The sequence below is a fragment of the Arachis hypogaea genome, chromosome 1 (assembly GCF_003086295.3).
Source record: "Arachis hypogaea cultivar Tifrunner chromosome 1, arahy.Tifrunner.gnm2.J5K5, whole genome shotgun sequence".
NCBI classification, from domain to species: domain Eukaryota; kingdom Viridiplantae; phylum Streptophyta; class Magnoliopsida; order Fabales; family Fabaceae; genus Arachis; species Arachis hypogaea.
In genome coordinates, this window is record NC_092036.1 from 78,405,972 (window position 1) to 78,417,521 (window position 11,550).

Consider the following 11,550-nt stretch of genomic DNA (forward strand, 5'->3'; position numbering starts at 1 on the left):
TTAATGTTAAAATCAAAACAAAATCAGAGCAACATTTCCAAAGAACTAGTTACATACCAAATTAATATTAAAATCAAAATAAAATCCGAACAGCATTTCCAAAGAACCAATTACCAAATCAACATCAGAACATCATTATACCAAATGAATATAAAATCAATATTAAAATAAAAATAAAATCAGAAAAACATTTCCAGATAACCAATTACCAAATCAAAATCATAACAGCATTATAACAAATTAATATTAAAATCAAAACAAAATCAGAGCAGCATTTTCAAAGAACCAGTTACATACCAATCAATATTAAAATCAAAATAAAATCAAAACATTTTCAAAGAATCAATTACCAAATCAACATTAGAACAACATTATACCAAATCAACATTAAAATTAATATTAAAACCAAAACAAAATCAGAGAAAAAGACCAATTACCACAAATGACAACTCACAAACGACCAAGCCAATAACCACGACAGAAGTAGCGACAACTCACAAACGACAGAAGTAGAAGCAGTGAAGCAGAAGCAAAAGAAGTGCAACCCACAAATGACCAAGGTAGCAACGAACATGGCGAGGTGAGGGGAGAAGTAGTGACGGCCGGGAGAAGCAACAACCGCCAGGAGAAGTAGTGACGCCGCCAAGAGGGTAGAAGCAGCGACGCCACAAAGATGGGGAGAAATGGCCAGAGACGCAACGACGATTCGGAGATGCAGGACGGCGCACCGAGAACTCCTTCCTTTGACAGTGGGTTAGGGCTACATGGTGAGGTTACGGGAAGTTTGATTTGTGTGATTGGCTCTGAGTCTGATGAGTTAGTGTGGGTTAGAGCTGATGGTAGAGGGAGCAGGGACGAAGACCGCGCGCGCTGATCTTGTTTTGTTCTGAAGAGAGTTCCTTGGTTATAATTTAGGGAACAAAAAATATATAATATTTATTATAAATTTATTTTTTAATTTTATTTTTTTATAATAATATTTGTTATATCTTTATAACAAAAATATATAATACTTATTAGAAATTTACTTTAACTTTATTTTTTCCAAAAATAATATTTATTATATATTTATAACAAAAATATATAATATTTATTATTAATTTATTTTAATTTATTTTCCTAAAAAAATATTTGTTATATATTTATAACAATAGTTCTTGAATATTTTATAAATTTAGTATTTATAAAAAAAATATTTAAATTTGTATGATTATTTATAATTATTTTTTATGTATCTTTTAATTTGTATAATTATTTAAATAATATTAGAAAATTATTATTTGATAAATAATTATTGTAATGGTTATAAAACCGTTCTTTAAAATAGTTAAAGAGAACGTTTTTTTGTTGCTATAACGTAATAAAAAATTAAAATTCATAAAAATCGTTGTCTAAGACCATTTAATAGAATGGTTTTAAAGTGTAGCATTTCGACAACGATTTTTATGTGTTTCTTTTGTACAATTATTCAAACAACAATAAAAAAACCGTTGCTTAAAAATAAATCATGGTAACAGTTACAAAACCGTTCTTTAAGATAGTCAAAGAGAACGATTTTAATTTATCGCTATAAAATAATGAAAAATTGAATTCAACAGTAACACTATAAAAAAAACCGTTGTCTAAAACTATCTAAGAGGACGGTTTTAAGGCGTTACAAAATTTGGTGTTGCTAAATGTCATATTTGTTGTAGTGTGTCCTTGATGAGGTCGGGGTCATTGGGAATGATGACGGTACGGTGGCATGGCGGTCGTTGAGGGTAGTGAGCTGGAGGGGCAAAGCTGCGCTGTCTTTGGCCTTGCCCTTCTTGACAGCATTGAGGAACTTATCGTAGCGCCATTAGGAGCCTCGTTGAGTTCGAGGAGGCTTAGGCATGAGATTTGGGGACACTAAGGAAAAGGTTTTGAAAGAATGAAGAGGAATTTTAGGTTCTAGGCTAATGAACCTTGATGAAGGTTGGGGCCCTACGTTGTCTACAACAATAACTTGTAGTTGCGGGGGTTAGAGAAGAGGAGTGTGACAGCAATGGCTTGTGATTGTGGGGGTAGGGAAGAGATGACAATGGGTGTGACTTGTGAGAACATGCCGTGATTTCTTTCATTGTGGTCGTTGTTGTAGGTTGTGTGCGTTAATTAATAAGAGTATTTAAATAATTTTTTATTTGTTTCAATCTTGATATTTATCTTAAATCAAATAGGATATTGAAACATAATTCAGTTTTGTACATTTTACACAAAACACAATACAAAGATTTAATTAAGTTTCTATCTCTCAATTTTTATCTCCCCGCCATCTCTATCTCTCACTCTTAATCTCGCTTCTAGACGCAACCTAAAAGAATTAATAGCAACAGATATTCGCTTATTATTTATAAGATTGAAAATTTAAAATCTCCCAGTTCATATTAGGTATCATTTATCATCTCTCTAGACTAATTTTATATTTATTATAATTTACATTATTAATGATATTCATAAATACTTTAATATTTATCATACACAAATTCATAAATATTTGAAAAAATTTTACTTCCCTCTTTTAAGAGATATTAAAATAATACTCCCATCCTCTCTATTTATGAACTATACATTTTTTCTCCCTTATATTTTTTAAAAAATCTCTCTTTTTTTTTAACTCATTTTAAAATGTTTGTGTTAACTAATGTTAACTTTTTCCATTTTTTAAGAAAAAATAAATTATTTTTTACAAAAATATCTTTTAACAAAAATCTTATCTTTGTAATTCATTTTTGTGTACCGAAATCTTCTTTAACAATTTTTTTAGTGGTTAAATTATATTTTTACTAAGATACCCTTTAATATTATTTTTCTAGCTAGTGATTAAATTGTGATATCAATGCATATTATTTTAATATTAAATAAAAAAATTCTTTTCTGCGAGGCTAATAGAAAAATATAAAAAAATATTAAACTGAACTTGTAAAATTATGTTTAATAATATGTATTGATATTATGAGATTAAGAGTAAAACATACAAAAAAATTGTTGTTAAAGAAAATTTTGATAAAATTATAATTTAGTAATTAAAAAATTATTGAAGGATATTTTAGTAAAAAATAATTTAATCATCAAAACATATTTTAAAGGATATTTTGATAAAAATACAATATAGTCACTAGAAAAAATAATTTGTTAAAGGATATTTTGATAAACAAAATTTAACTGCAAAAAATTAAACTTTTGTTAAAGGATATTTTTATAAAAAAACAATTCATTTTTTCTTTAAAAATACATAAATTTAACGATAATTAACACAAAAAATTTAAAATGGGTTAAAGAGAGTTTTTTTTTAATTATAAAAGAAAAAGTGTATATTTTATAAATAGAAGAGAGAAAAATATATCATTTTATAATATCTCTTAAAAAAGAAGAGTAAAATTTTCTCTAAATATTTTAATATCAACTATTACACTAATTACCTGTAAAGTATAAACTATAAAAAATTAACAGCCTTCTAATTTCTAAACACTTTTCAATTCTCAGTTATTATTTAGAACTTAGAAGAATCACTTTGATGAAGCGATAGTAATTGACCACATGAAACAAAATAATTGATCTCTCACTCCATTATGTTTCAACGAAAACAACGTTCCATCCTCACATGGGAGAATGAAAAGACTTATTACAAAATTATTTATCTTAAAAATTTAAAATAAAACATATATAATTATATTTGTAATATATATTTTTTTAATATAAATCTCTTTCGAATTGGATTTTTTTAAGTTTGTCTGTCACTTGGGTAATAAGCTAATACATATACAAAGAGTGAGTACAGTAGTAATAGGCACATACAATAGTAATACGCATATACTAGTGTAGTACAGATAGTTAGTTACAAGGTTAGTGTATATAATCAATTGTTAGTCAAAAAGTCATTAGATTAGCCGAGTGAGAACTAGAATTGTTAGTTCCTTCAACTTCACCCTCTCTTCCTCTGGTTTGTGAGTCTTTTACATTCAAAGCTTCAATTCAAGTTTATCTCTCTTTTCAATGTCTCCCAACTATGAATTTGACATGGTGCGGTGAGCGATTGCCGCTTGCAATCACTTCGATCACTCTTTCTGTTCCATTTCTTCTCCTCATAATTTCACAATTTTTCTCTGATTTTTTTTCCTTTTTTCAGTTTCTTTCTCCCTTCTTGTTTTTTCCTCTTTTTCTTGAACTCATACCATAGAGATTGATGAGGTTTGTCTAGTTTCATACACCACACATCTTGAAACGAAGCATTTCTGATCAACGAGATCAAGAAAAGAAGGTCCGAATCTGCATCAATTTCTCAGATTTGTTGATTTTTGAATTTCAAGCCATTGATCCTCCAACGATTAACACACAACCAGCACCCAGTGGCATCGATCTCAATGCCCTAGCTTATCTGGTAGCTCAGATCAACACCTTTCAGGCAAATTCTCCTCATCCTTCAGCTAATCCTATCATGGATCCCTCATCCCCGTTCTTTCTTCATCCTGGTGATAGTCCAGGTAACCTCCTCATATATGAAATATTAAATCACAAGAATTATAATTCGTGGTCAAGATTGATGCTGCGAGCCCTAATTTCAAAGAACAATATCGCATTTGTTGATGGTTCTCTCCCAAAACCGATTGAAATCGATCCAACTTATGAAGCATGGAAAAGGTGTAATATGATGGTAGTTTCTTGGATCAATTTGTCTCTCAGCCAAGATATTCAAAATAGTGTGATTTGGAATGGTGTGGCTAACAATTTGTGGGAAGATTTAAAGAAGATATTTTACCAAGGAGATGTGTTCCGGATTGCAGAACTTGAAGAGGATCTTTTCTCGATCAAGCAAGGTGACCTATCCATAACACCTTACTTTACACTGTTGAAAAGCATATGGGAAGAATTGGAGGATTATAGACCTCTTCCCACGTGCATTTGTGTCTCAAATTGCAATTGCTCTTCCATTGTCAAAACCTATAGAGATGATACATTTGTTGTTAGATTTTTGCACGGATTGAATGAACAATACACCATGGTTAGATCTAACATAATGCTGATGAAACCCCCTCCCACCAATAGATACAGTTTTCTCGATGCTGTTACAACAAGAGAGACAAGCTTCCAGTTCAGATCTCATGAATTCCAACTATCAAATTAATGCAATCAGCAATCAAAATAGTCACACCTCCTTTAGAGGCAGAGGTCATGGAAGAGATGGTAGAGGTAGCAGAGGAAGAGGTTATGAAGGAAGAAACACCATCAGGCAATGCTCATTTTGTGGCAGAGAGGGATATTTAGTGGACAATTACTACCGAAAGCATGGCTTCCCTCCGCACCTCAAAGCCAATACAGCCCATAACATCAACAATATCACTGCTGAGGTAACTGATGAGAAAGGCAGTGACACTATTGATATCTACAAGGAATAAAGTAGTATCTCCCAAGCCTCATTTACACAAGAACAAAAGCAAGCTCTTCTAACACTGCTCCAACACCATGGAGTCACCACTTCTCATAATGTAAACAACCTTTCCACTATCACAGATCCTACGTCCTCCGATGCAGGTAATTTTGTGATCATGTCCATAGTGTTGTCACAGAATAGTGAATCCTGGGTTATTGACACAGGAGCCACGGTCAATGTTACACATACTTTTGCTGTATTTCATTCACATCAAACAATCAATCCTGTTAGCGTTAGGCTCCCAAACAAAAGCATCGTCACAACTTCGATTTCTGGCATAGTCAAAATTTCTAATACATTGTATCTCACTGATGTTCTTTACATTCCATCTTTTGCATTAAATCTAATTTCAGTCTCAAAATTAATAGAGTCAATTGATTGCCAATTTATTTTTAACAAATTTGGTTGTGAGATACATGACTACCATACACTAAAGATATGGAGCAGCTAAACTCACTGAGAGTTTGTATGCAATAAAATCAGATACCAAGAAATTGAACATTCATATAACTATGTCCATACAAACAGCAGTAGCTTCACCAGTCACACACCATACTGATCAAGCACTTTGGCATATTAGACTAGGTCATATTCCATTTAATAAATTGCATTCTATGCAACAGTTGTATTCCACAGTTTTAAAGTTCAAATTTAATAAAGATGCTCCTGCTCTTTCTTGTGATTCATGTCACTTGTCTAAGCATAAAAGAAAACCTTTTCCTCACAGTTTCTCTAAAACTCAATCTTCATTTGAACTCATTCATGTAGATATTTGGGGTCCTATCAATGTTATTTCCACCAAGGGAAACAAATATTTTTTAACAATTGTAGAAGATTATAGAAGATATACATGGATTTTTCCAATGAATTTGAAATTTGATGCAGCAGTTTTAATTCAACAATTTGTAATTTTTGTTCACACTCAATTTGAAAAAGAAATTAAATGCATTAGATCTGATAATAGAAAAGAATTTCAAATGCATGAATTTTACAAATCAAAGGGAATTATACATCAATCCTCTTGTGTTGAAACTCCTCAACAGAATGGGATCGTTGAAAGAAAGCATCAACATTTGCTTCAAGTCACCGAGCAATCTTGTATGAGTTTTGTGTTCCACATTGCTACTGGGACTTGGCAGCGGCATATGCTACTCAAATTGTCAACCAAATTCCCAGCAATTTACTAGACAACAAGAGCCCATTTGATATTCTTTATCACAAAACCCTAATTTTTTGAAATTTTAAAGTGTTTGGATGCCTTGCATACATTTCCACACTGTCACCTCATCGGACTAAATTAGATGCTAGAGCCAAAAAGTGTGTATTTCTTGGTTTCAAAGAAGGCACAAAAGGTTTCTTATTGCTTGACATCACCAATAATAAATTGCTAGTATCTAGAGACGTTGTTTTTTATGAGAATATTTTCCCTTTTAAAGAAAGTAATACTGCAGCATCTCCTTTGGCATCATTAGATCTGACTCACAACAAATCTCATGCATCACTTAACTTTGATGACATATTCACATATACCCAAACCACTTTACCTCATATCCCTGCCACAATTTATTTCAACCCTCCCATCCAATCACATGCAGTATCATCACATAATAACAATAGCATTACATAATCTCATCATGCTCACTCACAACAATCCCTTAGGAGATCCGAAAGAATAAAAAGAAAATAAGCTCATTTAGAGAATTTTTATTGCATGCAAACTTCCAAAGAGACAGCAACCACAACCAATTGTAAGTATCCTATTTTTAACCATTTATCATATCATAATCTTTCAACTACACATAGAACTTTGTCTGTGAGTATTGCATCATCTGTTGAGCCAAAATATTATGAAGAAGCTGTGACCGAATCTTGTTGAAGGGATGCTATTTCAGCTGAGCTGGAAGCCTTGAATACAAATAAGACTTGGGTAATCACTCCTTTACCTCCAAGCAAGAAACCAATAGGTTGTAAATGGGTCTTCAAATTGAAATTGAAACCCGATGGCAGCATTGAGAAACATAAAGCAAGGCTTGTAGCAAAAGGGTACAATCAAAGATAAGGATTTGACTTCTTTGATACTTACAGCCCGGTTGCAAAAATAACTACACTCAGGATTCTCTTAGCCTTAGCAGCAGCAAAGGGTTGGTTGCTTCAAAAACTCGACGTCAATACGGCTTTCCTCCATGGTGATCTAGATGAAGAAGTTTACATGCGTTTACCTCTGGGCCTCAACGTGGAGAAATCTGGCATGGTTTGCAAATTAACCAAGTCACTCTATGGCCTCAAACAGAATAGTCGACAATGGAATGTCAAGCTGACCTCTTTACTCTTGAGCTTAGACTACTCACAGTCCAAACATGATTACTCCTTATTCACTAAATCAAATAATAGTGCTTTTACTGCTGTTCTTGTTTATGTAGATGACCTAATCCTCACAGGAAATGACCAATTAGAGATCAACATCACCAAGCAACAATTGCATACAGTATTCAAAATAAAAGATATTGGCAATTTAAAGTACTTACTAGGTCTTGAGATAGCTAGATCAAGCACTGGTGTTGCGGTTCACCAAAGAAAATATGTCTTGGACTTGCTCACTGAATACAAAATGATAGAATACAAGCCTGCCATAACTCCGATGGATTATGCAACCAAACTGGCCAAGGATTCAGCACCAATATTCTCAGACATTTCGGCTTATAGACGCCTTATTGGCAGACTTGTCTACCTCACAACAACACGGCCAGACATTTCATTCACGGTGGGAAAGTTAAGCCATTGTTTGGACTGCCCTACCACTGCCCACTAAAGTGCAGCTCTCCGAATTCTCAAATACCTGAAGAATGCCCCTGCAGCAAGTTTCTTCTTCTCTGCCTCCTTAGACTTGCTCCCTTCCGGTTACTCAGATGCAGATTGGGTAGTATGTCTAGATAGTAGAAGATCAGTCTCTGGCTACTGCTTCTACATAGGCACTTCACTTATCTCATGGAAGAGCAAAAAACAAACAACTATGGCTAGATCCTCATCTGAAGCGGAGTATAGAGCGCTAGCACTTGCAACATGTGAAACTCATTGGATCTCATTCATTCTAGCTGACTTGCATGTTCCAGTCGCCAAATCCATCCCAATCTACTGTGATAGTCAGTCTGCAAGGTATATAGCTGCCAATCTAGTCTTTCATGAGCGTACCAAACATATTGAGGTAGTTTGTCATGTGGTAAGGGAGAAAATAATTTCTGGGCTCATCAAGCTTTTGCCTATCACCAGCAAAGACCAAAATACAGACATCCTCACAAAGGCACTTGCTCCAGGACCCTTCAAATCAGGTTATGCTAAATTGGGATTGCTCAACATTTTCGATCCCAACTTAAAGAGAAATGTATGATCTTTGTATGAACATAGTTTTTTTTTCTTTTCTTTGTATGAGTCTCTGTATGTTTATGTTTTTTTTTTCTTTGAGAAGGTTTATGTAAATTCCAAGTACATGTTTGTATAACTCTCACTGTAAGTTGTCAACTTTTCAAACTTGACAACTTAAGGGGGAATGTTACTTGGGTAATAAGCTAATACATATACAAAGAGTGATTACAGCAGTAATAGGCACATACATATACAAAGAGTGAGTACAGAAGTAATACACATATATTAGTGTAGTACATATAGTTAGTTACAAGGTTAGTGTATATAATCAATTGTTAGTCAAAAAGTCATTAGATTAGCCGAGTGAGAACTAGAATTGTTAGTTCCCTCAACTTCACTCTCTCTTCCTCTGGTTTGTGAGTCTCTCACATTCAAAGCTTCAATTCAAGTTTATCTCTCTTTTTAATGTCTCCCAACTATAAATTTGACATTGTCATATATTAAATTTTATTTTTTTATAAGGTTAATAAAAATTGAGTTTTAAACTTTTTAGACGAAAAAACCTAAAATTGAATTTAAAACATTTTAGACGGGAAAACCTTAAAAACTATATACTGCAAGTCTGCAAACTACTCAATATCTATATAACTATAGATAGCCGTGGTTTCATCTCTGAGCTGAAGACTTCCCTGCACTCCACGCCGGTTCCAGTCCCAGGTAGAGGCTCTCCTCTACGGTGGCATCTCCTCCAGCGTGGCTTCGCATCTTCAGGGCTGCATGTGCTCCTATGTCCTTCTGCCGTCAGCCATCGCTTTCACCTTCTCTCTCACATAACCTACGTTTTCTTTCGGCGAATTGCTCACGCAACCTGCCGTCTTGATGCATTTGTTTGAACAGGTAATAATTAGTTGGAACCCTAGGGGCTTTGCTTTCTTCTCCTACCTTCGTTTCGTCTGTCCTATGAAACTCTGTGTACGACCTCTGTTTCTTGGTAATTTTCTTTTGCGCCGTTCATCACAGGTTAGGGGTTTCCCGATAGAGTCTCAAATTGAAGATCTCCAAAGAATCAATCAGGTGTATCCAAGCCTATTTTTGTCTTCATTCTTTTTGTTTTCCTTGATTGTGTACATCTTTGTGATCAATTTTGGTATCTGTTCCACCGCTAACCCAGGTTTTTTTCTCTAGGGTTTGTGAAATTCCTAATTGTGGAAATTGTAAAAATTTTTCGTATCTGTTCAACGGTGAAGCCAAATCCTATTGTCTAGGGTTCCTGAAATTCCTAATTTACAAATTGTGTGTATGTGACTTAGTTTATTTCTGGGTTCATGTTCTTGGTTACATTCTTTGGAAGTTACTGTTAATTTTGAGGATGGTCTATGAATCTGTTTCCTCTTCTTCATTTTGTTTTTTAGATTTTGTTGATATCATTATCATTTCTCCTTTTGCTAGCTGTTGAATTATTTGTTGTATGTGGTTTGTGTATTTCATCAATTGTTGGTATTTTGTAATGATTATAAAGATTGTCTTCTTACTTACCTTTTCTTATATTTATTGATCATGGGTTTGGTTTTCTGAATCATCTTCTAGGTATGGGGTTTCTACCTAATCTACTTTTTCCATGGTGATGTGGTTGACAGAGTTTTTTCATCAAAGTCAGTTTATAGACCCAGCTTCTCCTATTCAAGTTTTGCGTTTCCAATATGATTATCTCATATTCAAGTTTTGCATCTTAATTTCCATTCTCATTCACTAATCCCTTTGAATTGTTTGGGCTGAATGTAGCAATTTATAATTTTATCTGCATTCAGAATCATGTTCTCTTATCTGAATTGGTTTGTTTCTGGGTTCATGTTCTTGAATACATTGTTTGGAAGTTTCTGTCAGATTCTTTGAAAATTGATGAATCTATTTTTAATTTTTTACTTTGTGTATATTCAACAAATCCATTGAGTTTTTATACTGTTTTTTGCACTGTTTGTGTCATTGGGAATTCTTTTCTATATAATCTACTATATAATATATTTGATGAGTGGTGATGTGATTGATAGGATTTGATTCTTAGCTTTTTGCTGATTTATTTGCATCTAATGAAACCTTTTGTTAGTCAACTCACTTGCATTTCAATTCATTCCCAATTCCATTCCTTCCTCTTCAAGGTATTAGGTTTCAATCTCATTTGTTTTATGAATGTTGATGTGATTGACAGATTTTTATTCATGTTTGTCTATACTTTTTTTTCATTCAGCTGCTATTTCGAATGTATGCCTACCTAACACATTTAGCAACTCTCATTACTATGAATAGAATCATTGTTTGGGATAGTTGATGACTTCCTTCCCTATGGTATAATGACATGTAGGTGCACTGTAGTAGGTATGGTGTGATATCTCAATTTTTGGTCCCTATTTGTTGATTTCTTAAAAGTTTTCCAATTTCATTCTCTCCTATTCGAGTTTTGCATTTGAATTTCCATTCTCATTCACTAATGCCTTTGACTTGTTTGGGTTGAATGTACTAATTTTTAATTTTTTCTTCATTCAGACTCATGTTCTCTTATCTGGCTTGGTTTGATTCTGGGTTCATGTTCTTGGTTACATTCTTTGGAAGTTTCTGTCAGATTGTTCGAAAATTAATGAATCTATTTTTAATTTTTTACTTTGTGTATATTCAACAAATCCATTGAGTTTTTATACTATTTTCTGCACCGTTTGTGTCACTAGGGAATTCTCTTCTATATAATT

At 33.3% G+C, this 11,550-nt stretch overlaps 1 protein-coding gene across 1 annotated transcript; it reads left to right on the top strand.

The window, feature by feature from the left end:
* Positions 1 to 673: 673 nt before the first annotated feature.
* On the top strand, positions 674 to 5,143 carry LOC112739902 (uncharacterized). The gene is made up of 2 exons (XM_025788991.1): positions 674 to 839; positions 4,329 to 5,143. The coding sequence occupies exons 1-2, from the start codon at positions 674 to 676 to the stop codon at positions 5,141 to 5,143; spliced, it is 981 nt and encodes a 326-aa protein (XP_025644776.1).
* Positions 5,144 to 11,550: the final 6,407 nt, after the last annotated feature.

Bases quoted from the DNA above. Each gene is read 5' to 3' on its own strand.
- LOC112739902 (XM_025788991.1), top strand. From the start codon at position 674: ATGGGGAGAAATGGCCAGAGACGCAACGACGATTCGGAGATGCAGGAC. The intron at 840-4,328 runs GTAGAGGGAGCA...TTGAATTTCAAG, and splicing joins AGTGTGGGTTAGAGCTGATG to CCATTGATCCTCCAACGATT.